Raw genomic sequence first — 26623 nt, 5'->3', positions numbered from 1 at the left:
TAGTGCTGGGCTGCGGCCCAGCCTCCTGCACCTCTCTGCGACACCTGAAACCCACTCGGGTTCCCGGGAGAGAGACGGATCGAAGCTGGAGAACCGCTGTGGTCAGTCCACGTGTTGAGTGCACTCATGTGTGCCTGTAGCCCTGGGCAGTGCCACTTGGCCTCGTCTCCCTGGCCTGGCCTCTCTCGTCAGCTCAGGGACACCCTCGGGAGCTCATGGAGGCCTCCCTGGCACAGAGCGTAGGGAGAACCCTGCCACCCTCCCTGGGCACCAACTCGAGTCCAGTCAGAACCCGATGGTCACCAGTGTGCAGGCCACAGTGGTCCCAGGGGCCCTTCCCAGGAGTCCTGGCCTTGAGGAGTCCATTCGGTGGCTGGCTGGAGGATGCAGCCACGCCCAGCCCTGGAGAGCGGCTGGGAGCCGAGGCCTGAGGCGATTTCCGTCTCCAGAGGCCAGCCTGTCTCTTCCCCTGGCAGGCTGTGTAGCCAGCAGCGTGGCTGTGGCACGTGAGACCTTGAGGAGGCGAGGAAGCCTGCGGGCTGGCCTCCACCCAGGGTCCACCCAACGCCCTGTCAGTGGCCCTCGCAGCTCGTGCCCAGGAGCGTGCATGTGCGGGGACGTCAGTCGTCTGCTCGCTCTGAATGCTTTCTCCATTACGAAAGCAGCAGCTGCTCATGCAGAGGTTCTTAGGAAAGACAAGCGGAAGAGAGGACAGGACCAGGACCTCACTGAACCATGGCCACGCCCAACATCCCACCTGTGCCGACCTTTCCTCATGCACTCTGACCTTAGTCCCGTCTCTGCTGCTAGACTCGAGGTGTTTTTGCAGTTTTTCTCTTTACAAACACATGGTGCAGACTCTCTGCAGCATCGAGGGCTGTGCCCATAAATATGGAAGCCAAATGCTCTGCTTCCTTAGGCCAGGGGTCCAGACAGGCTGGCTCGGGTCATGGCTGACGCGTGTTGAAGGTGCGCAGCAGATGCCGACGGGCCGTGTGTGCCCTGACCGGGCTTCTTTCTCTTACAGCTGTCTCCTACACAAATTACAAGAAGACACCACCCCCGGTGCCTCCTCGGACCACCTCCAAGCCCCTGATCTCCGTGACAGCCCAGAGCAGCACTGAGTCCACCCAAGACGCCTACCAGGACAGCCGTGCCCAGAGGATGTCCCCATGGCCCCAGGATGGCCCCAGCCTCTACAACTCCACGGACAGTTTGGACAGCAACAAGGCCATGAGTCTAGCCCTAGAAACGGCCGCGGCCCAGCGCCAGGCCGACAGCCAGGGCAGCTCTGTGCGGACCAGCGACAAGGCCATCCTGGTGTCCAAGGCTGAGGAGCTCCTCAAGAGCCGCTGCTCCTCCATCGGGGTCCAGGTAGGCTCCCTGCCAGCCCAGGTGCCTGGCCTAGAACAGGTGAAGGAGCGAGCTACTGCGCGTCCTCGCGCTCACGCCACCCACAGCTGGCAGCAGAGACGGAGGGCCCAGCTGCACTCCGGCTGCGAGCCTACGAATGGTGGATGGGCGGCCTGGCAGCAGAGCCGGCCCCAAGGAGACCCAGGAGACGGGCTCCACACTGCGCCCTCCCGGGGCCCCGAGTGGTGCAATTGCGAGGGTCACTGAACGGGTGGACAGTGTGGAGAGGAGGCCATCGTGGTGCATAACCAGGGGGGTTTCCTGCTTAGGTCCAGTTTTTCAAAAGCTGTTCATCTCCCAAAGGGTGCTGGAAAGAGGCAGCGGGGAGCCACCCAGGCGCAGTGCTGGGTGCCACGCAGGGCAGGTGTGACCAGGGTGCTCCCACAGGCGGCCACTCCTCTGGCTGTGGTCACAGACGCTGCACCCATGCACCCACTCACGGGCGACCCACCCTGCATCTGGGCCCCGGGGTCCTCCCCAAGATCCCAACCCACCATGTGTGTCCCCTGAGTCCAGCGAGCTGGACCGTGGGCCTTGCCCAGTCAGCAAGTCTAGGTCATCTCAGTGCTGGCACTGGGTTGCAGGAGTTGGGGACATGGACTTCTCACTGTCCTGCTGATATCCCTCAGGGCCCCGTGGACATGGTCAAGCAGGGTGGCTGGCCACGTTCTCTGTGGCCCAGGCCACCTTCTGCTCCTCTGTTCAGCCTGTGTCCCGGGGGCTTTGAGACCAGGAGCACCCGGCCCTGCACCCTTTCCCCGGGAGGAGGTGTGTGGAGCTGGGAGTGAGGGCCCACCCCGCACGGTGCCTGTGTGCGAGGCCTGGTGGGGACAGGCAGAGCGCAGGGGCCACTGGCCCACTGGCCTTGGTCCCCAGCCGGGTCTCCACACTGTGGCTTCGTTGTTTTGTTTAGGATTCTGAATTCCCAGAGCATCATCCATACCCAAGGTCAGATGTAAGTACCAAACATCTCCAACGCCCGGCACGCATGACTTCTCTCACCTCCCTCTCTGGGTCTTCATACGACTGCTCTTGTCACTCTGTCCTGGCCCTATGTGCCAGGCTCTCTGCTGGGTGCTCCACATGTGTCCTCAAGGAAGCGAGCCGGCCCACGTAAAGGGAAGGAGCAGGCGCTCGGCCGAGCCCCGGGCCTGGCGCTGGCCCAGGAGGGTGGAAGCAATGTGCATTCCCCCCCTCTCCAGCTCTGGGCACCTCATCATAGGGACTTGAGGTCCCCAGGTCACCAGGGGATGGCATGATGCCCTGCGGGCTCTCTCTGGTTCTCTCACACAGTGTCCTCCAGTGCACCCACCACCCTGGCCAGGGGCTAGTTCCCCTCCTGACATGCAGCTCAACAGCCCCATCAGGAAATGAGGACGTGACCTCATGGGCCCATCAAGTTAGGTGGCCCTGACACCAGCCTGCCTCCTCCTGGGTCAGCTGGGTCCATGCCCACTCTGGCTCAGCAGCTGCTCCGCCTCCCACAGCTCAGCCCCCGCCCGCAGCCTCTCACCACGGCCCTCCCAGACCAGGGTCCACGAAGGCTGGGCCCGTGCTCCTCCTCTTGCCCCCCTCCCCGCACCCAGCACAGTGCCTGGCACATAGTGACCTCTCAGTGAATGCTGGACAGGTGAGTGGAGGGGCGTGTGGACGGCGAGTGCTGGACAGGTGTGTGGACGGCGAGTGCTGGACAGCAAGTGCGGAGAGAGGTGTGAATGCAAGGACACGCTGGACGGCCAATCCCACTGTCTGTGGTGGTGAGACAGCAACAGCTGTGAGCTCCTAACCCGGCAACTGCCAAAATGAAGTCCATGGAAAGTTAAAGGAAAGCGTAGCCAGAGACACGGAGCATCAGGACACAGAAAATAGCTGAGAGTTAGAGAAGCAGGACCAGGGAGCGCTCAGGGTCAGGGGTGCAGACGTGGAGCGCGGGCACGTTCAGCAGGCTAAGGGTCATCCGCAGAGACTGATGGGCACCAGAGGGACTAGAGACAGTGTGGGCACGGCCCAGAGCATCCCCACTCCCTGGCACATGCTCCTCCATCATCACAGTGGCCCTGTGTTCCAGGATGGGGAAACCGAGGGTCAGGAGGGTGAGTGACTAGCCGAGGTGCCCCCCAGGAAATAGCCACTCTGCTTCCCACAGAGACACGGATGGCACAACGTCCCTGGGCCACTCCCACATCTTGGTCCCAAAGCCACCTGCCCTGCTCTGGAACCGTGAGCCTACAGAGAAGGGGGCTAGCACTCTGTCCGGCGCATAACTGGACTGGCGGCACGATCTGCATCCCCCAGGTGCTGTGGCCCTGAGTGCTCATGCCCTCAGCCTGGCACCGGCTCTAAAGTGACAGCTTCCCAGGTTCACGGGCATCACCTGACACCCAGCAGCAGTGATGAATTCAGGACTTCAGCTGTGCCTCTGGCTCCACCAGCGTGAAGTCCAGCTGGGTCCCACTCAGCCCACCCCCGGTCACCCTGTCCCCCTCCCTGCCCAGCTCAGACCAGACGTGAGCTGAAAGCCCCCATCACTCAGGTAGCCCATGCCATGCACAAGTCCACCCCAGGGACGTGCGAAGGCCGTTAGGCCAGACGTCCCTGGGAAAAGGCAGCTGAGCTCTGCCGCACACAGATCGGTCCCGTGAGGAACATTGAGCCATGGTCAGTCCTGGAACCCAGGCTCGGGTGGCCCTGCTTTCCTTCCTTGAAGCAGGGCCCGTGCTCTGCCTTTGCCCTGCCTTGTTCATCGTCCAGGTGTGTCTGTGACAAAGGTTTGCACTTCTGTGTGTGGACGTGTGTGAAGCTGTGCCCAGACTTCCAGCTGGTAGAAGCAGACTGGTTTAAGGCACAGGAAACCTGGGGTCACACGAGCCCAAATGAATCTCTACGTCAGCAAGGCATCACACGCACCCCACAGGCTATGAGAGTAAAGGAGCCACCCTGAAGCCACGTGACCAGCCAGGTTGAGTGTCCCACGAGATGGAGGACCCTGGTCCCCACCACCCTGTCCTCCCTGCGTCCCAGGTCCCCATCCTGCAGCCTGATCAGCAGCTACTTGTGCGGTAGCCCAGGCACCTGGGGCAGAGAGCGGGAAAAGCACACTGAACGTTGGACTTCACATCGGTCTTCACAGGGGATGGAACGAGTTCATATCAAAGCCACACCCCTGCCGGGCAGAGTGGAAGACTTCAGGGTGGAGCTAGACGGGCTGGTTGGGGAGCGACTCCAGATCTGAGCTCTGGGGAATGGCTCCAGCCGCCACCCAGGTCTGCTCTCCCAGATCCCTGCAGAAAGCTGGGGATCCAACTGAGCTGACCAGCCGTGACTTGGCTGCAAGCCTGGTCCACGTGCAAGAGGTGAGAGGGCAGCTTGTCCCCCATCAAAATCACTCCATGTGTGTGCACACAGGTACACAGCACACACATACACACACACACAAGTACATGTGCACACGTGTTCACATACACACATGTGCTCTTACACAGGGATGCAGCCAAGGATAGATGCACACAGGCACATGTACAGATGCACACACATCCACACGGACACATCATGCATGTGCACACATGTTCACATACACATGAGTGCACTTACACAGATGCACTCAAGGATAGGTGCACACATGCACATGTAAATATGCACATGCATCCACGTAGACACACAGTGCATGTGCACACCTATTCACGTACACACATGTGCTCTTACACAGGGATGCAGCCAAGGATAGATGCACGCAGGCACATTTACGGATGGACACACACATCCACATGGACACACCATGCATGTGCACACATGTTCACATACACACTTGTGCACTTACACAGATGCACTCAAGGTAGGAGCATACCTGCACATGTAAATATGCACATACATCCACGTAGACACACAGTGCATGTGCACACCTATTCACATACACACATGTGCTCTTACACAGGGATGCAGCCAAGGATAGATGCACGCAGGCACATGTAAATATGCACATGCATCCACGTAGACACACAGTGCATGTGCACACCTATTCACGTACACACATGTGCTCTTACACAGGGATGCAGCCAAGGATAGATGCACGCAGGCACATTTACGGATGGACACACACATCCACATGGACACACCATGCATGTGCACACATGTTCACATACACACTTGTGCACTTACACAGATGCACTCAAGGATAGATGCACACGTGCACATGTAAATATGCACATACATCCACGTAGACACACAGTGCATGTGCACACCTATTCGCGTACACACATGTGCTCTTACACAGGGATGCAGCCAAGGATAGATGCACGCAGGCACATTTACGGATGGACACACACATCCACATGGACACACCATGCATGTGCACACATGTTCACATACACACTTGTGCACTTACACAGATGCACTCAAGGTAGGAGCATACCTGCACATGTACAGATGCACACACACATCCATGTGGACACACAGTGCACGTGCACACCTGTTCACACACACACATGTGCACTTACACAGATGCAGCCGAGGATAGGTGCACCCATGTACAGATGCACACACACATCCTTGTGGACACACCGTGCATGTACACACCTGTTGACATACACACTTGTGCACTTACATAGATGCACCCAAGGATAGGTGCACACCTGCACATGTACAGATGTACACACACATCCATGTGGACACACAGTGCATGTGCACATGTGTGGGTCTACTCATATGTCCCATGTATGCGTGGGAGAACGTACACATGCACACGCTCTTGCAGGGGCTCACGTGCACGTGGCAGCCCCACCAAACCCCTCGTTCTCCCACAGATGGCACGTGCCAGCACCCTTCTGCGGCCCCTCCTCGTGGCTCCAGCTCAGCCCAGGGAGAGCTGTGGTGGCCATCCGGGGTCCCTTGGTGAAGGCACCTGCCAGGCGCTGGGCAGCTGCTTGTCAGCCTGTCTGGCTTCCCCCAGTCGGGCAGCCTTCTCTCCAGTGGAGTCCCCTGGAGAGTGGTGTTGCTGCTCCACTTTCCTAAACAGCTCTCCTAGTGGTGGGTCTTGTAGAAATGAAGACCCACGAGTCTTCCAGGACTCGGAACCCACCCACTCGTCCAGCCAGCATTTCCTGGGGAAGACCTGGAGCTCCCTTTGCACCGTGCCGACGGGCGTTCTTCCTCTGTGCCCCACCTGAGCTTGCTTTCGACTGGCAGGACCACCCTTCCTCCAGGGGTCCCTGAGGTTGACAGGGGTCTGGCTCCTGCCACGCGTGATTTCACCCGGCTCATCCCGGCCCTTGACTTCCCAGATCTTCAGGTTCTGAGCTGTCAACTGTGCATGGCTGTCACTGAATGTCCGCGTGACTCTCCTGACAGTCCTAAAAGTCAAGGTGAAAGGACAAGGGACACTGGGGGCAGCAAACCTCCCTGACTGAGCTCTGCCCTGTGTTTCACATCTGTCCCATGAGGTGCAGGATCTGCCTTGTTTTCAGACAAGAAGCAAAGACGCAAACTCCAGAGCCTTTCCTGCCTCAGCACAGCCATCATCTGCAGACCCTGGCCGGTTCCAAGAGCTGCCTTTCCCTAGCTCACCACAAACCACGAAGTTCAAAGCCCAAAGGAAGGGGGAAGTCACGAGTGTGTGAGGTGGTGTCTGTGGGTGTGGTGCTGTGTGCCCCGTGTGTCCTGCTGCTCATGGCACCACTGGGCTGCGCTGCCCGCACCTGGCGTGAACGCTCCCTGCCATGAGCCACCGTACCTTGTTCCTGTCCCAGCCCGTGTTCCCCGTGTTGCCCCTTATAAATGACCCCATGGTGAAGACCTCACACTTAGGTCAGAATTCAAGACCAATTTCCTTAGGCTACAGCCCTAGGAGTAGATTCATGTAGGCAAAAACCCTCAACTTTTTTATGATACAATTATGGGCTCTTTTTATTCCAAAATCTCTCTAAAAGTACATATCTGTGCCTTCATTTCACCACATCATTCCTCTGTCAAATTTGGCAATATCTGCTAAAACGACTAAAGGCAATCTCCTCTGACCCCACAGCCTGGGTCACTTCCCATGTCCTCAAAGTTTGCCCGTGTCCCCAGCACTAACGAGTCTTTACAGTAGCATCAATGTGACAAAACACCAGAAATAGCCAAGTGCCTTTCACTGAAGACTAATCAAATAAATCAGGTTACATTTCTCAGGTGGAATAATGAGCAATCAGAGCTCAAGGCCATGCCACGTCCTGACATGGAACTTGAAACAATGATTCTATCACGATCTTATTGTGCGAAGCCTCAATAACCTCCATGTCCAGAAAGAAGGATGTAATGAAACTATGACCCACATAGGACGGGAAGGAGAAGGGCATGTCCTAACAGGAAGGTTGGAATTTGTCTTCTAGAACTTTCTTCCTATAGTAAGCAATTCCTCTTCCAGTGGTCAGCACATAAATTAGGTATAGTTTCTGCATATATTCTGGAAATATGCCAGTAAGAGGCAGGATGTTCCCTCTGCTCAGGAGAACCAGCAGCTGTGGGTTCAGAGCAGGGTTCCCAGGGCAGAGCCCCAGGAGCACCCCAAGCAAGTCACTCACCTTCCTTCTGGGTTCCCCAACCAGCCCACACGGGAGCACCAGGGTCATGGTGTGGATGACTGGCCGCAGTGCTTAGGGCCCTGGGCCACACCTGGGGCACAGACCTATCCCACGAATGAGGAACCCTCCTCCGCCTCCTGCCACAGAGCCTCAGACTGTTCACACAGGTTCAGCCGAGGACAGTCCCGGTGACGGCAGGATTTCAGAGAGCAGCTCTGCTCTGCTGGCTAATGTCAGCTTTGATGGACGCTTTCCACCTTCTCCTCATAGCAACGAGTACAGTTGTTTTAAACATGCTTTTTAAAACTTAGTTGTGGACATTTCAGATCGGGGTCAGAAGTCCTTTGGGTGCGATTGGGAGTGTCTGTGTGGGGACAGGAAGGTGGGGCTGCTCCTCGGTGCCTGGAGGAGCCCTGTGGCTCGGCCAGTCTTGGCTTCACGCACTTCACATACCGAGATTCTGTGGCCGTTTTTTAGAAAAATGTCTGCTAGGATATCCTCAGGTGAAACCTTGACGAGACTGAAGGTCACTGAAGTCCATGCGGGTTTGGGGGTACTTGGGGCAGGGCCACGGTTAGGGCTCTCAGGAGAAGCTTTCTGAGCTGAGTCGCTCTGGCGGTCCTAGCAGGCAGGAGTGACAGCCGTGTGCAGGAGCTGGTGAGAGCTCGCCTCGTGTTTCTGACAGTCGCTTCGGTCTCTGTGTCTCTGTATGTGGATGCAGCCATCAGTATAATCCTATTAAATGCTTACTGTTGTCGTTAGCCCTGCCTGGCTCATGCTGTACTGACTGCCTGCAGTGTAGGGGGTGAGAAGCGCGTCCAAGTCTGTAACCATGCAGTCGACAAAGTCTGTTTTCTTCCTAAGCTGAGTGGAGCAATTTTGTTGGCATACATCGAACAGAAGACCTGAGTTCCATAGTTCTGTAAAAGTTGGTGGGACACAGCAGCAACATGATCACACCTATGTCTCACTGGGTCTAGTGCATTTCTGCATTAATTAAACCAGTGCACAATTAATTACAGAAAAGAACAGCAAACATTCCCCTGGCTCAATACCCGTGTTTCAGCTCTAACACGGATGCTCTGTGTTGAATCAGGTGGAAACGGCTACGGATTCGGACACGGAGAGCCGAGGCCTACGGGAGTACCACTCTGTTGGAGTGCAAGTAGAAGACGAAAAACGGTAACTCAGATCTTCAGGATAGGGGTGCCCCAAGCACTGAAGACCCCAGAAGGCTGTGTGGTCTGTCACTGATAAGTTACTGCCATTGTGCAACCACTGGCAGAGTTAGCACATGTCCAGAAGAGTGCACGCTGTCAGCAGAGGGAGCAGGCTTCATAGAGCCGCACCTCACTCTTCAGGGCCTGTGGGCACAGTGCTGGGCTGTGTCAGCTACAGGAACAGACTTGATAGAGCTCACACCTCACACTTCAGGGCTTGTGGGCACAGTGCTGGGCTGTGTCAGCTACAGGGAACAGACTTGATAGAGCTCACACCTCACACTTCAGGGCTTGTGGGCACAGTGCTGGGCTGTGTCAGCTACAGGGAACAGACTTGATAGAGCTCACACCTCACACTTCAGGGCTTGTGGGCACAGTGCTGGGCTGTGTCAGCTACAGGGAACAGACTTGATAGAGCTCACACCTCACACTTCAGGGCTTGTGGGCACAGTGCTGGGCTGTGTCAGCTACAGGGAACAGACTTGATAGAGCTCACACCTCACTCTTCAGGGCCTGTGGGCACAGTGCTGGGCTGTGTCAGCTACAGGAACAGACTTGATAGAGCTCACACCTCACACTTCAGGGCTTGTGGGCACAGTGCTGGGCTGTGTCAGCTACAGGGAACAGACTTGATAGAGCTCACACCTCACACTTCAGGGCTTGTGGGCACAGTGCTGGGCTGTGTCAGCTACAGGGAACAGACTTGATGGAGCCACACTTCACACTTCAGGGCCTGTGGACACAGTGCTGGGCTGTGTCAGCTATAGGAACAGGTGATAGAGCCACACCTCACACTTCATGGCCCATGCATGTGCTGGGCTGCGGCCCTCCCTCTAGGAGGTCCTGGGTCCAGGGATTACAGAACCAAAGCTAGCACCTCCAAGGTTCCAGGTAGAGCTCAAGGAGTATCTGCAAACATTCCCTGTTCCCCGTGCCTCAGGCTATGAATTAAGTGGCACCTTTACTAGCTGTAGTCCTGTAGCTGTGGTCACCAGGGTCGCAGGCACACAGCCACACAGTCACATCACACACACACATACACACACCTACAAAGCACAGAGTCACATGCACACACCACAGAGATAAGCACACACACCACCCATCCTAGAGACACACACCCCACATCCCACACTCACTGCAGAGACATACACACACACCACACCTGCCACACACACCACACACTCGACACACAGACACTCACACACACACATAGTTCTCACCCAGCCATATCTAGTCTCTCATTATATGCTGGCTCCTGCCAATCATTTCTACAACTGGCCAGGTAGAGATCCGTGTCACAGAGGTACAATGAACGTGCTCCTGAAACACCTGTCAGTAAGGCTTAGTCTTGTGATCTGCATGTGACAGCTGATGGGGACAAGATTGAGGTGTCCCAACAGCAGGGCCACTCAAGCCATGGAGTGGGATCTGGAAGTCATGGACACTAGGCATGCTGCAGAACGAGGCCCAGGGGAGGGCCCCTGGGGCGTCCTCCTGCATGGAGGTCAGGTGGAAGCCAGCATGCTCAGGCCTATTTCTGGAGCAAGTGCAGATATAAAAAGTGTGACCGTCATTCTATCACCCAACACACTTAAGTCTATGGGCACTCCTTGGGCGTGGTGGGGTGAGGGGTGCTAGAGCTGGCCACCTGCAGCACCCAGGGCTCTGCAGAGGTGAAACAGCAGTGTGTTGGACAGTCGGGCGCCCTGGTGCCCCGGGGCCCTCTGGGCTGGGTGTTCCTCTGCTGTCTCGGGGAAGGCTGCCATCTGTCCCCTTCTCCCCTCCAGGCACGGGCGCTTCAAGCGCTCTAACAGCGTCACGGCTGCTGTCCAGGCCGACCTGGAGCTGGAGGGCTTCCCGGGACACATCACCATGGAGGACAAGGGCCTCCAGTTCGGCTCGTCCTTCCAGCGGCACTCGGAGCCCAGCACCCCGACGCAGTATGGGGCGGTGCGGACTGTGCGGACGCAGGGCCTCTTCAGCTACAGGGAGGACTACAGGACCCAGGTGGACACCGCCAGCCTGCCCCCGCCTGACCCGTGGCTGGAGCCCTCCCTGGAGGCCACGGACACTGGAAGGGTGTCCCCGTGCCGCAGGGACGGCTCCTGGTTCTTGAAACTGCTGCAGACGGAGACAAAGAGGATGGAAGGGTGGTGCAAGGAGATGGAGGGGGAAGCCGAGGAGAACGACCTCAGCGAGGACAGTAAGTGCCCGGCCGAGTAGCAGGAAGGGGACATGGTGAGGGACACAGAGTGGGGGCGGGGAAAGCGGTGGCCCAGCAGGGGCCGCGAGGCTCTCATTCGGGGCGTGTGTGTGTGTGTGTGTGTGTGTGTGTGTGTGTGCACGTGCGTGTGCCAGGGCGGTTCTGTTTGGCTGGAAGCTTGAACCTGAGATGGTCAGTGCCGGTCCTTCTCTTGAAGGATGGTTCTCTCCCTGCTGCTTACCGATTCTGTTGAACTTGGAGAATGCTATGACTTGACCCCGTTGATAAAAGCCTGCCTTGGCATTGCGCGTTGAAGGAAGCAGTGGGGGGCAAAGGGTCAACTCTCAGCTCCAAGGAGGGGCTCTTGCCATTGGGTTGCTGGAACTCTTGATGTCCCCAGCCTCGGGTCTCCTGTGCAGACCTGTCCCCAATACCCTGTGCTCACCCAGGCCTCTGCTTCCTCGGAAAGAGATAGCACCCGACTCTCCACTCATGCCTCACCCACCTCGCCTCCCTCAAAGAAACCATCCCACCCGCAGGGTCAGAGAGTGGCTGGGAGCAAGAGGAGGCAGGAGGGGGAGGAGAGTGGACTGGCTGATTCAGGAGACAGTGGTCGCCAGGCCTCCACCCCACCCATGGCCCCATAAATGTCAATGACGCTTTATTCTGACATCATTGGAACTTACACCTTTTGGGAAATGTTCCATACATTCTGCTCTTGCTTTGAATGTGCAAATACCAGGCTTTGAACATGGCCATGGCTGTCTCTGTAAGACAACAGAGAGGCACTGGCTGGGTCATTCTCCCCACACCTCCTGAATCCTCTGATTTTGATCCCTTGCCATGGGTTACGGTTGTTTTAAAAGATCCTTTTATAAAAAGGGCACCACTGCGGCAGAACTTACTGGAGACCACTGCACACCAGGTGTGTGCTCACCCAGGCGCTTGGATGCCCCTGCCCCTGAGATGGGCAGATGTCACTGCCAACACGGCAAGGAAGGCACTTGACGCCACGCCCCAAATGCACCACTATTCTTGGAGCCGGAGCTAGGTGTTGAGGGGTGCCGTCTGGCTCAGGGCCATGCTGCTTGGCCCCCAAAGCTACTGAGTCAAAATGCTCCATTGCTGAGACTCCTCCTCCCCCTCCCCCTCCCCCTGTGATGCCTCCTCCCTCCCAGGGTTCTCGGTGCACCTTCCTCTGCTTCTTCAGAAGACAAGGACCCCCTCCCTGACCACAGCTTCCTGTGATCCACCCATCTGCTCCAGAAAGTCCCTCAGACTTGGGTCCCTCAGCCTGGGCCATGGGAAATGTGGAGGAAAGTTGGATACCAGTTCTTTCTCGCAGTAAGGACCAAGGACTGCAGGAGGCTTCCTTAGTACTGCAGCACGGGGTGGCAAGAGGGGCTCTGGGCGATGCCAGGACTGTTCCATCTGCTGGGCCGGCTTGGCCTCCACCGGACCCCAGTCAGCAGTGGAGCCATCATCCCCGGAAGAAGTGTGCAAGCTCCCCGGGTGCTCACCAGTGCCTGACGGGTTCTGACTGAGCCCCTGCCTGCACTTGTTTCCCCAGGCGGGTTTTAACTGGTTAATGTCTTCTGGGCTCTCGGGGAGGTGCACACTCAACAAATGTTGAAGGAATACTCACTGTGGGTAAGCCACTCTCCGGCGAGCGGGATGCAGCACAGAACCTGACCTGGAGGAAGGCCCAGCCCAGAACCTAAACACGGGAGAAAGGAGACCAGGAGAAACTATTTGCAGGAAGTGCAAAATACCAGCGTGATCAGAAAGTGCAGACCAGGTGCCTAAGCCTCAGAGATCTGAGGTGTTTTTAGGTGGGGGAAATGTCCAGGTGGTTTCCTGGAGCAGGTGGCTCTGTGAGGGGCTCCGAAGGACAGCAAGGTCTGGTCAAGCAGGGCAAGGCAGGACAGAAAGAGAGATTCAGGGACAGGCAGAGGCACAGACCTGGGGCTGGGACCTGTCACCTGCTCTTCAAATATCGCCTTTCACAACCAACCGACAGAGAGGCTGGCCAGGTGCCTCCTCAGAGTCCATGTGGCTCCATTCCCCTGGACCATGGAGTCCCAAAGGACTGGATAGGCCTCTGTGATGGGCGACATTGGCCCCTGGAGGGCACTAATAGCGGGGGGTGCACGGTCACTCCAGTGGCCCGGCACACAGCACCCTGCTGGTGAGGAGCAGTCCAGGCCAGCAAGACAGACACACTCGTCACACCTGGTGGAACCACGTCTTCCCAGATCCCAAGGAGTCACCCCTTGTCCTTAGGTATGGGGCTGCAGTATCTGTGCAGCCTCAATCTACAGATGTCAGGTAAGTGACCTCAATTCTGTGGTTCTGTGCCACTGCTATCCAACTGCGGAGTATGACTGCACTGCTGTGAGCCTGGGAGACTGGGCACTCTGTGACCCCCTCCATGTCTGCAGTCTTCCACTTCAAGCCGGCAGAGGTGACAGGAGCGCATCGCATCTCTCATCGGCATGCTTAGCACGTGAGGCTGGCACAATATTAATCAAGTTCAGATAGCTCCCTAATAATTTTTAGAAGGTAAGACAACCTCCAATTCTAGTCCCAATTTTAGCAATAGATAGAGTCATTGGTCTCAGCACTTTTAAAAATAAAGATTAAGTTAAATGGCTTATTAAACAAAAAGTCTGAGCACTAAATATTGAAATTTCCATTGCATGATATAATTCTCACCCAACTATAATTTTATGATCACAGTTCCCTGAACTGATTGCAGGAGTCTAGATTTGTCTAATCCTCTGTGCCTAATAAAACACCAAAGGCAAACGGGTTTACATCAAGTCCTAGACTCAGGCCTCATTGTCAGTACCCAGGGCAAGAAGTACTGAGGAGACGGGAATGTGGAGACCCGGCACCCCATGCGCTGGGATCCGCCACTGGCAGGGGTCCGCAGGAGGGTGCAGCACAGCCCTCTGAACAGTGTTGCCGAGCCTCCTGTCCTGAGCAGCTCCCACAAGGGCTAATACCCCACATGTCCACCCAGCCGAATGTCGAGAGCCAAGGACGAGCTGAGAAGACCCTGGCACTGGTTACCCAAGGCTCCTGAGACTACCAGGTGCCTCGGGAACTCAAGCCACCCCAACACCAGAGGGGTCAGACACAGGGCACTGGGTCTCCAGGACATCTTACGTGGTGAAGCCAGCCGTCTCTGGAAGGGAGTGCCCAGCTGTAGTGGACATGCACACAGGGCAGACCTGAGAGGGGAGGGAGCACACACTCGATGCAGGGTGAAACAGGTGCACTGAAGAGGAGCCAGGCTGTCTCAGCTCCAGGCCCTCACAGACGGTCCTCCCCAGCAGAACACATGGCCATGCGCACAGCCAAGATGGCCAAGCGCACAGTGTGCTTCCAGATTCCCAGGGGGCACGGAGCGCAGCCTGCTTCTGCCTTGTGGATCCAGCTGCCGAAGCCCATCCCTTGACACAGCAAGCTCTGAAGATGCCCCCTGACACCCCACGACCGAGCAGCCATGGGAAGAAGCACGCCCTGGAAACCAGGAGATGAGGGGGCCTGAGGGGCAGGGGCTTCTGGGAGCAGAGAGTTTGTGAACACAAATGGCCACTTCAAACTCTGCAGATCCTATAAAAGTCCACTTCAAATTCTGGAACATGAGAGTCGTATAAATATTGTCCTGGTGCTTCATAGCAAAGTAGCACAACTGGAAGGAAAATCAACGGTAAGAGCCAGTACGTCAATCAAGTCTCCGTCATCCAAGGCAGGGCTGCCTCTGTCTCTGTAAATCTCTATTCCGGGGAGCACTTGTCCTTACCCACAGCTCCGGAGAGGAACCATGGCTACGGGATGGCAGAATTAGGGAAGGACAGGGGAAAGGAAAAGTTGGATTTTCACTTCAAACTCCCTGCCACGGTAGGAAGCCGTCTACACTATGGGTAACAGAGTCCTTCCCGACCCCCGAGCCGTGGCGTTCTGCCGTGAGTCATCAGGCCATCAGCCGCTCTGTCCAGCACTCCTGCTCTCCCCTGGCCACATCCAGTTTCTACCTCTGTAACAACTCTCCACCACATTAAATCAGTGCCAAGATATCGCCGTCTACTCACCTTGTGCTGAAGATTATGAACTGAAGTGCTTTCTATCAGTGCTCCAGCAGAACTGCACTGTAAGAGAAATGTGAACAGGAGGAAGTCATTTTCGAATTTTATCCACCCACTGACTGTTTAATTACAGGCTGAAGAAGCAGGGCCAGTCAAACAAGTGCCCTCTGCCCTGCTTCTACCCTCGGCAGGACAACAGCAAGCCCCTTAAACCTTCGCCGATGACTCGGGTTACCGAATACAAACCAGAAGCTGAGCCTCTCAAGAGCAGCGATGGCCCCCGCTGGGCGCCCGCAGGCCAGGCCGCCAGGGCGAGCTCAGTTCTATACCAGTCTGCCCAGGAAGAACCATAGGCCCTCCCCTTGCAGACGCCACCCCCAGCCGCCGTGCTCCGCTACTCTCCCCACAGGCCTCTCCCAGAGCCTCTCCAGGTACTTGGTGCAGGGTAGTCATCATGCTGGGCAGAGAATCAGAGGACAGGCAAAAGAGAAGACCAACGGGCACCTCGGTGTACCTGCTCCATGAGGGGAGGGCCTCCACAGACAAGCTCCAGAAAGGGGCCCACCCATAGCTCCCCAACCAAGGTGACCCCACTGAGCCCATGGTACTAACCAAGTCCTCATAAGATACTTAGACCACAGCACCCTGCTATGTGGGCAGGACCCCACTCCTGTGGTGACCAGGGGCGGAACGCCAGGTGACCCTGCTGACGTGCTCTGTGGAGGAGCTCTAAGCAGGCACCTCCATGTGGACTGTGGCAGAGATGCACAGTCCAGTGGAGAGAAAGGCCCAGTCGGCTCCTGCATGGCTGTGAGGCCCAGGCAGGCTGGGATCCGCCAAGGCACTGTGTCCAGAGCAGCACTGTGCTCTCTACACCAGGGGTGGGGCCAGCAGGGTGTGCTGAGAAAGTCCCTGTGCCTGGGGAGGCCTGGCTTTCCTCACACTTCTTGGCCAAGACTTTATTTGTCCAGTTAATCTGCAAAGGACCACACCTATTTTGCGGTAATTTGTTAAATCCCTCCTGTGGCTGAAACTGGATTGTTGACTTTCTGAGCTTGCTATTTGGTTTAGCAGATGAAGACAAGCAGGTGCGGATGGCGGCAGACGAAGCTGGGTCTTCCCGTCTTTTGTCCTTTGGAATGCCCCATGGTCAGGGTTGTCTTTATGGAGATACCAGGTGCACTGGGAGCCTGATGGTGAGAGCCTGTGTGGCTTGTGACCAGTCTCCACGCCTGAGGCGTTGCCCTGTGGCCTCCCAAGGCTTCTCCCTGTTTAAGGTGCATCTCAAAGCACTGCATGAGATCTCTGCCCACAGTTCACAAAGACTGACCAAGGCCAGTGAGATGACGGGTATCAATGCACTTTTCTCAAAGCCCAGGGATTGGCATCTCCTCAAGGTCACGGGACCTCCTGGAGCCCAGATGACCTAGGAAGTGCTTACAGTGTGTTCTGCCCCGTGCTCTTCTCCGGCTCGCCTCAGCACCTGCACTAGAACACTCTCGCCCACAGGGTCCCCACAGGCAGCCCCCCTTACTGAACTCCGTTTCCCAGTGCCCAGGAGCAGAGGCTCCAGAGCTGGCCCCTGCCTGTCCTCCAGCTTTCTCTTGGCTGGAAGGGAGCCGGCCGTCAGTCTGTCTCCTCAGGGGCAGGAGCTCCCACAGGCAGGCGCGAGGGCTGTGCCCTGGCTGACCGGGCCTGACCTGCCCTGTTTCTCGCAGCTCTCGGGAAGATCAGGAGTGCCGTGGGGAGTGCCCAGCTGCTCATGTCGCAGAAGTTCCAGCAGTTCTATTGGCTCTGCCAGCAGAACATGGTGAGTGGACCTCAGGTGGCCCGTCCGCCTAACAGCTGACGCATGTCCATCTACACACACTCACGGTCTCCTCATCTCCTAAAGCATCTGTGTGCAGGGGGACACTGGGTGAGTTCATGAAGAGGGGGCTGGCTGGCCCTGGGAACCCACACTCCACTCCTGGGACACAACCTCATCCCTGGGGACTCACACCCCATCCCTGGGACTCACACCCCATCCCTGGAACTCACATTCCATCCCTGGGACTCACATTCCATCCCTGGGACTCACATTCCATCCCTGGGACTCACACCTCATCCCTGGGACTCACACCCCATCCCTGGGACTCACATTCCATCCCTGGGACTCACACCTCATCCCTGGGACTCACACCCCATCCCTGGGACTCACATTCCATCCCTGGGACTCACACCTCATCCCTGGGACTCACACCCCATCCCTGGGACTCACATTCCATCCCTGGGACTCACACCCCATCCCTGGGACTCACACTCCATCCCTGGGACTCACACTCCATCCCTGGAACTCACACCCCATCCCTGGAACTCACACCCCATCCCTGGGACTCACATTCCATCCCTGGGACTCACATTCCATCCCTGGGACTCACACCTCATCCCTGGGACTCACACCCCATCCCTGGGACTCACATTCCATCCCTGGGACTCACACCTCATCCCTGGGACTCACATTCCATCCCTGGGACTCACACCCCATCCCTGGGGACTCACATTCCATCCCTGGAAATCACACCCCATCCCTGGGGACTCACATTCCATCCTTGGGGACTCACACCCCATCCCTGGGACTCACATTCCATCCCTGGGGACTCACACCCCATCCCTGGAACTCACACCCCATCCCTGGGACTCACACCCCATCCCTGGGACTCACATTCCATCCCTGGGGACTCACACCCCATCCCTGGGACTCACACTCCATCCCTGGAACTCACACTCCATCCCTGGGACTCACACCCCATCCCTGGAACTCACACCCCATCCCTGGGACTCACATTCCATCCCTGGGACTCACATTCCATCCCTGGGACTCACACCTCATCCCTGGGACTCACATTCCATCCCTGGGACTCACACCCCATCCCTGGGGACTCACATTCCATCCCTGGAAATCACACCCCATCCCTGGGGACTCACATTCCATCCTTGGGGACTCACACCCCATCCCTGGGACTCACATTCCATCCCTGGGGACTCACACCCCATCCCTGGAACTCACACCCCATCCCTGGGACTCACACCTCATCCCTAGGACTCACATTACATCCCTGGGGACTCACACCCCATCCCTGGGACTCACATTCCATCCCTGGGACTCACACCTCATCCCTGGGGACTCACACCCCATCCCTGGGACTCACACCCCATCCCTGGGACTCACACCCCATCCCTGGGACTCACACTCCATCGCTGGAACTCACACTCCATCCCTGGGACTCACACCCCATCCCTGGGACTCACACTCCATCCCTGGGACTCACATTCCATCCCTGGGACTCACACCTCATCCCTGGGACTCACATTCCATCCCTGGGACTCACATTCCATCCCTGGGACTCACACCTCATCCCTGGGGACTCACATTCCATCCCTGGGACTCACACCCCATCCCTGGGACTCACACTCCATCCCTGGGACTCACACTCAATCCCTGGGACTCACACCCCATCGCTGGGACTCACACTCCATCCCTGGGACTCACATTCCATCCCTGGGACTAAAACCTCATCCCTGGGACTCACACTCCATCCCTGGGACTCACACCCCATTGCTGGGACTCACACTCCATCCCTGGGACTCACACCCCATCCCTGGGACTCACACCTCATCCCTGGGACTCACACCCATCCCTGGGACTCACATTCCATCCCTGGGACTCACATTCCATCCCTGGGACTCACACCTCATCCCTGGGACTCACACCCCATCCCTGGGACTCACACCCCATCCCTGGGACTCACACCCATCCCTGGGACTCACATTCCATCCCTGGGACTCACACCCCATTCCTGAGGACACACACCCCATTCCTGAGGACACACACCCCATCCCTGGGACACACACCCCATTTCTGAGGACACACACCCCATCCCTGGGACTGACACCCCATCCCTGGGACTCACACCCCATCCCTAGAGACTTACACCCTATCCCTGGGGAGTCACACTCCATCTCTGGGACACATGCTCCATTTCTGGGACTCACACTCCTTCTTTGGGGACTCCCATCCCATCTCTGGGGACTCACACCCCTTCCTGGCACTCACACACTCAGCCCGAGGGCTCAGCCCTCTGCCCTGGTGTCAGCAGGCAGCCAGGGTCGAGGCCTGAGGGGCATGTGAACAGGAAGCTGGAGTCTTGGGAGTATGTGTGAGGCTGTGCCTCAGCCCCCGGGGTGCCCCCCAGAAGTCCTTAGAGGAGGAGAGGAGAGGTGAATCTGAGGCTGGAGTGGAGAGGCCTGCCCCCCCCCCCCCGTGTTGGAAGAGATCAGGACGAGGTGGCAGGAACGAGTCAGCCCCCCCTTCTGCAGTCACTAGCAGTCTGCAGGAACTAGATATGTGCCTGCAGCGGCACCAAACCCGGTTATCTTGGCAACCAAGGGAAGGAAAAGCCACACGGGTGTGACACAGTGCACACGCGCAGATTGATACCTGCTCCATACACACGTACACATCTGTGCACGCTTCTCCAGAGCTACCAGTGTGCCCAGCTATCAATGTACCCACGCACGCTAATCCATAGATGCTAATACGTTCGCATACTCTTCCTGTTTGCACACACACCTACATACTTTTCTAACTAAATGAAGTGTTCACCTGTTGTGTGGTAACCAGCTGAACAGTGTCCTGACTTCCTAGGCAGCTTTGTGCTCTGCTCACTGACTTCCAGGAGGTGAGCTGGTCCTGGCAGGGCCACGGTGTTCCAGTTGCGTGGTCTTGATTGCCGGCTTGCCTGGAGACACTGAGTCGGACATTCCCACCAGTCAGAGGCAGGGCACCTCCAAGTTGCCCACCCCATCTTTTAATCAGGACCCTTCAGTGTGTTTTCTCTACGTTCTCCAAGTTGCCCCTTAAAGTTCATCATAAGATGTAGATTCCCAACATGTCTCCTGTGGCATTAAGTTTAGTGGACACTTAAAAAGCAGAGTGGGAGGTTTAGAGTCCTCAAAGATACAGGCTGCTGGTTAAACGCTGGCCCCCAGGTGTGTCCATCACCCCTGCCCTGTGCCTCCCCACCCCCCACTATCTTTAAAGGCAGTGGCTAGCCACCAAGGAACTTTGTGTGCTGTGCAGAGTTGGGGAGGCCCCAAGAGCCCCCCAGGAGCACGTGGTTCACCCACCCCGTGTGGGTCAGCATCCCCTCAGCCTGTCAAGTGCACAGTCCTCTCCCCCATGGCAGCTTATGCCAGCCTTAAAACCATTCACCCTAATATCTTTGCTGCCTTTTGAGATTAGAAATGTCGGGTTTGAGTCCTTCCTTCTCTTTGGACTTCTATCCAGGATGAGCACAAAAGAGCTCTGAACCCTCTTGAGTCCTGGCAGGAGAGACCCGCTGAGAGCAGAAGCAGGTGCCATCGGAGCACATGGCCCAGGTTACAGGAGCAGTGCTAGTGGCAGGCAGCTTTGGGCAGGTAGCCGAAGTCAGGACCCCAGAGAACGCCAGGACCCTCCCAGACACTTAGGAGGGGCCCCACAAAGCAGGCACGCCTCCAGTGAGGCTGCGGAGATGACTGGAGACTGAGCTGCCTGCCACGCAGTAACAGAACAGAGGCACGCCAGCATCCTGCAGGACCCCGGCACGTTGGCATGGTCCGTGGCCGCCCTCTGGTGGTTCAGAGGAAGAACACTCACACAGCAGAAAGCAGCTCTGGATCTTGCTTGGGTGGGAAAATCCCAGGGGAAGTGGGCAGCTCTTCTGACCCTCTGCCCCTCGCTGGTAGCACAGGCTGCCATCTGCTTGCACATGACAGGTGGGATGGTGCTTCAAATGATCATTTTGACACGACGTCAAGCCAGTTTAGAGGAACTGCAAACTGAGTATGTCGTGATCAGTGCAAACTACCAAGAGCAAGCTGAAAACTGCACCCTTTAAGCAAATTCAGATGAATGTCTGGTTGCTTAAGGCGCCAATCTGAGCTGGCCTCCCACCAAACCAGGTGAGCCCATGCAGAACAGTTGCTCTGCTTCCAGGGCAGACACCACAGGGCACTGGGCAGAGGGACACAGCCCAGGACCACCCAGGCCTAGCCAGGGGCATCACCTGGGCCTTCCAGATGAGGGACCTTGCCATGAGTCCCCTGTCCCCTCCTTTCTCACCTGTGCTCCCTCTACTTAGGAGTAAATTAAACACGTGTTTCATTTGTAAGATGACCCAGAGAATCTGAGCTAAGATCCTTCAGAACAAACACCAGCAGACCTGGCCCCAGCCACCCTCCTCCCACCTACCATCTCCACCTCTAGCCCAGCAGATGAGCCAGCCCATCGTCCCTTCTGATAGTCCACAGGAGACCAAACCATGGGCCCTGTTGTGTGTGAGCTGCAGAGGATTCGAAAGGTTTCCTCTCTGCCTCTGCCCCAGCGTTTTCCAAGTGTAACAGGGAAGGGATGAGCTACCTGTGTCTGAACCTCCACCCCACTCAGGTGCTAAGGGGGCTTCCACCAAAGGCAGAGAGCCTCCCCAACACCTGCACCCCCAGAGCTGGGCCTCGCTGAGTCCTTGAGTGGCCCAGGGGAGGAGCAGCCCAGCACGTCCCAGGCTCTAAACTCCCCTGTGTCCACAGGATCCCAGTGCCATGCCGAGGCCCACCTCCCAGGACCTGGCCGGCTACTGGGACATGCTGCAGCTGTCCATTGAGGACGTCAGCATGAAGTTCGACGAGCTCCAGCAGCTGAAGCTCAACGACTGGAAGGTGGCAGAGTCGCCGGAGAGAAAGGTTCGTGTGCTGCGTGCGCTGTCCCTGCAGGCTGTAGGGTGGCTTCCTGGCCTCTAGTCCAGTATAGAAGCGTCCACTCCCACCGCCGTGTGGAGCCGGGTCTAGATTAGCAGCACAGGGTGGAATCAGCCCTGTAGGTCTATGTGCACACGCGTGCATGGGTGGGACTGGTGGCTCAGGCATGTAGGTCACAGTGTGCTCCTCCTGGCATGTGGACGGCTCCAAGGCCCCAGCCGGATCCCGTGCAAGTCGGCAGTCTCACTCCTTCCAGGGATTAATCCTCCAAGCTTTTCTTGCTTAGACAGTGGTACTGTGACGATCCCTGCAGGGGAGGCTGCAGGCCCAGCTCTGCGGGCTCCGCTGCAGTGAGGCCTTTGGCTGTGTGTCTAGTCGGAAGCAAGACAGCACCTTGGGCCTCACCAGACAGATGGAGGGTGCCATCTCCTTGGCTGTGTCAGCCTTAGTCCTTCAGATGGGCTGGCGATGTGACTCAAGTTACTTGAACCTGGGCCTACTTCTTCAGGATGGAGCAGCTGCAGCAGAGCCCGGGGACGGTCAGCTGGTGACGCGTACAGAGTCGTCCCGGCACACTTCAGGCAGGGTTCAGGTTGCTGTTTCCAGATAGATGTTGTCAATTAAAACAAAGCCACCCAGAAAGCCAATGCAGCATGCCTTGGGGAGGGTGGAACACACAGATGAGGACAGTCAGGTGAACGATTAGAGCAAATACATTGGGGGTCCTCACTGCCATCTAAATCCCCCCAAAGGTGCCAGGGCCAGGTAGTGGGGTTCCAGGCCAGATGCCAGACATAGATGCCACCAAGGACAACCGACCAGAGCTCTCATCAGATTACAGAGGGCCAGGGGTGGCCTGGGGCACGGAAGCCTCAGTGGGGTAAGCAAGTCCAGGGAGCCGTGGCCTGGGGCTGAGGTAAAGGAGGTACCAAGGGCTGAGCCCCGGTGGGAGGTTGTTCTAACGGAGACCAAACAGAACCTTTCTTGTATTTACTCCTCTGTAATCGAGAGCTAGCATGAGCCCATTTTCTAGGGTATTCAGAGAACAGCTCCCAAGTAAGAACCAGCTCCTGCTGAGGACACAGCGCCCCTATGCAGAACGTGAGCTGCAGGCACCCCCCGAAAGAGAAGCCCTGCCCCTCTGAGTCTTCTTGCAACGGGGCTTGGCTCTGCAAGGCCTCCTGATCCCCTCCTCACCATAGCAGGCCTTGGAGAGGGGGACTGCACAGGGAATGTGCTTCTCATGGGGCCGTTCAGAGGCTGCCCAGAGAAGAGGGAGGAGTGGGGTCCTGTGTCTGGTGCAGGAGATACGTTTTAAACAGCTGAAGGGTCTTAGTGAGGTAGCTTAAGGAGCATGTCAGAAAGGCAAGAGTCCTTGTTTCCGGCCTCTGTCGTGGGAAGCACACCCAGGAACCAAGTCAGACAGCAGAACAGCTCTCTCCCACCACACCCTGAGTGTCAGGCGCACAACCGTGCCACACTTACCCGTGTCCACCGACGTGGCCAGAGGAGCAAGACACAGTGCTCCCCAGCGTCAGGGCGTCTGTGAGGCGGAGCCAAGGGCTGGGGCCCCTCTTGTCTGTGCTCTTCCTGGAAGGAGGCCCAGGAGGCAGAAGCAGGGCACACTCAGGAGGAAGTGAACCAGGCCCCAGAGGTGCTGGTGATCCAGGGCCCGGACAGCAGGGCTCAGTTCTGACCTCAGCTTTGACTTCTGATGCTTTTCAGGAGGAAAGAAAAGTCCCCCCTCCAATACCAAAGAAGCCCCCCAAAGGGAAATTCCCCATCACGAGAGAAAAGTCCCTGGACCTGCCCGACAGACAACGCCAGGAAGCCCGGAGGCGGCTCCTGGCGGCCAAGAGAGCGGCCTCCTTCCGACAGAGCTCCGCCACGGAGCGCGCAGACAGCATCGAGATCTACATCCCCGAGGCCCAGACCCGGCTCTGAGGACGGGCAGCCCCCTCGGCTGCTCCTCTGGACAAAATGCTTGTACAGTCTCTGCCGACCGACCGGGTCGTTGTCTCATTCCTCCACCGAGTACCCCCTTGCTGTTGTGTCCTTGGTACCACAGACACGGTGAACGCTCCCCCTGTCCTCGGTTTGCTGAGCTCTGGCAAGAACGACCTTTGCACCTGATGGGCTGGCTCCCAGCTCTGATGCTCGGCCTGGCGAGGCCTGGCTCCCTCTGGCCCTCAGAGGACACGCCTCTCGAGACGGAACCCAGCTGACACTTTGTTACTTATATTTTTATAAATCGTGTGATGACTAGGTCAGGACAACAATGACTACAAATGGGTATCTCACCACTCACGAGAGGCTGTAGACACCCGTGGAAGGTGCTACAACACCAAGCGCAGGAAAGAGACCCATTTCCCTCGCCGACCTCAGGTCACTCCCCCGAGCCCAGCTGACCTCGCCCTCACTGCCACCCCGTCCTGCTGCCACGGGCAGAAGCATAGGTTCCCCATGTGGGTCCTTGGTGATGGGAAGGGGTCCCTCCAACCCCCAAGCTCCCCACCCTGTGTTCTCCAAAGCCCAGGAGGTTCCGAGTCTGAATGCTAGAAACGCCAGGCTCAGCACCTACACATTAAAAACTAAGCCCAACATCCCTCCCCGAGGCTGTGAGGTACAGGCAGGGACGGAGCTCAGAGAAGGCCCGAGGGAGGCAAGAAGAAGCGCCCGCTTCCGGAGATGTCATGGCATCTTTATTCCTTTGTACCACAAAACTCGACACAGAGCACCCTCTTCACGTCACCACCCACACCACAAGTGATTTCTTTTACCTGTGTAGATGCATCCTCAGATTGCTCTCTCAGTTGGCTTTTCCAGGGTGTCCTTAAAACAAAAACAAAGTTTGCTTGTTTAAAATGACAGTTGTGATGTTGTGAAAAGTATAGGAGTATGAATGTGGGTGGTAAGTATATCGCAGTTTAACTGGTAAAGAAGAAATGTAGTTGACACTTGTATCTTTCCAGAATTCTCTTGTCCTATGCAGTATACTTCTTGCCTGTGTTAGACATGAAGAGGGAAAGGGTCATGTGTGGTGATGTCCCGCTGTGGAATTTAAGAGATGGAATTAGCTTGCAGGACTCTGATGGGCACCAGAGTGTAGCAGCAACTCTGGTCAGTGGGCCTCCGTGTGCAGCTAAATGCAGATACAGTGGTGGCCACTGTCGCTAATGGCCTCCTGAATCCACTCGGACACCGTAGGTGAAGACCCATCAGAGTCCCCACTGGACCCCGACCTCAGAGCTCTCACGCTCCTCGGGGCTGCAGGCAGGATGGCGACCTCAGACGTCTCCACCCGAGCGCCCGGTCTCCTGCTGGCTGCTGTGGGGGGCACCGTGCTCAGCCATAGAGGGAGCGCTGTAGAGGCCCCTAGCACTTTGTTTTCCCCTGACTCGCACTTTAGAGCCTGACCCTGGTGTCGCTGCGTGAGGCGGCCGCATGGGCGGGGCTTCTGGAAGACTGCACTTTCCTCTTCCTGTAGTCCACATCCCACTACGCATGGGGTTCCCTGGGCGCAGCTGATATCAAAGCATGTTGAGCTGCAGAGTTTTGCTTTTTTAAAGCTGAGTAGTTAAGAATTCCCTGTAAGAACAAAACCTGGTAAGGTGAGCCTCAGATCTGGTATATATTTTACCAAACAGCCTTAAAATATATTTGGAAGCAAAAATCAGTACGAATGTATATCCTTGAAAAATGCAAAAAAAAAATTCCCTGAAATATTCTTCTATAACTGAATCCTATTTCCCCAGTGTTCAAAGCGTTTTCTACCTAAATAAATACCTAAATCCTGAACAGTGTACAATAATGATGCTTCTTCCTATATTCACTAACTCTGTTAAAAGCAAGTGTATTTGTAAGTATTAGCCTTTTAGACTTTAAAAACCATGTGCCATCTCAGAGGAAGTGCCATTTAGAAGTGACCACAGACAAGCAGAATCGATGGGCACTCCAGATGAAGGACACTGAGTGCCACCTGCAGGCCCCGCCCACCACCATCTCCTGGAGGCCACCAGCCTTCTATTGCTCAAAACACACAGAAGTGGGTGCTCACACTAGTGGGTGATTGTCTGGCTGAGATCCCTGTTGACTCCTGCCTGAGTGAAGTGGGCCCTGGACTTGGGTGGATATTATGTTCCCTCGACTCCTTGCTACTGGATAGTCCCCAGAAGCCTTGGCCTAACATCCCCCATGGGCCAGTTGGGCTGCCTCAGTGGTCACGGCCTGGAAGTGGAGAACGTGCCGCTGTGTGGTCTACGAGGCCCCAAAGACGAGGCCCCGGCGCACGCACCTCCTGCTGGGTCTGACCCGGGGTCGCCTGCTCACAGTCCCTGGTGACTTTCCATCATGGATCCAGAA

General features: G+C 56.8%; 1 protein-coding gene across 1 annotated transcript in view; it reads left to right on the top strand.

Moving 5' to 3' along the window:
- DLGAP2 (DLG associated protein 2) overlaps nucleotides 1–25856 on the top strand; it is a 692077-nt gene extending 666221 nt beyond the window's left edge. Inside the window, exons 9-15 of the mRNA XM_081269687.1 lie at nucleotides 1028–1374; nucleotides 2327–2368; nucleotides 9064–9149; nucleotides 10975–11390; nucleotides 17203–17294; nucleotides 22094–22246; nucleotides 23987–25856. Coding sequence (XP_081125813.1) covers nucleotides 1028–1374; nucleotides 2327–2368; nucleotides 9064–9149; nucleotides 10975–11390; nucleotides 17203–17294; nucleotides 22094–22246; nucleotides 23987–24205 — 1355 coding nt within the window. The 3' untranslated portion in view covers nucleotides 24206–25856. The remainder of the gene's footprint in view (nucleotides 1–1027; nucleotides 1375–2326; nucleotides 2369–9063; nucleotides 9150–10974; nucleotides 11391–17202; nucleotides 17295–22093; nucleotides 22247–23986) is intronic.
- Nucleotides 25857–26623: the final 767 nt, after the last annotated feature.

Source organism: Spermophilus citellus (assembly GCF_964194105.1).
Source record: "Spermophilus citellus genome assembly, chromosome: 16".
NCBI classification, from domain to species: Eukaryota; Metazoa; Chordata; class Mammalia; order Rodentia; family Sciuridae; genus Spermophilus; species Spermophilus citellus.
Note: the sequence above shows the minus strand (reverse complement) of the source record. Positions and strands in the feature narration are given on the sequence as shown.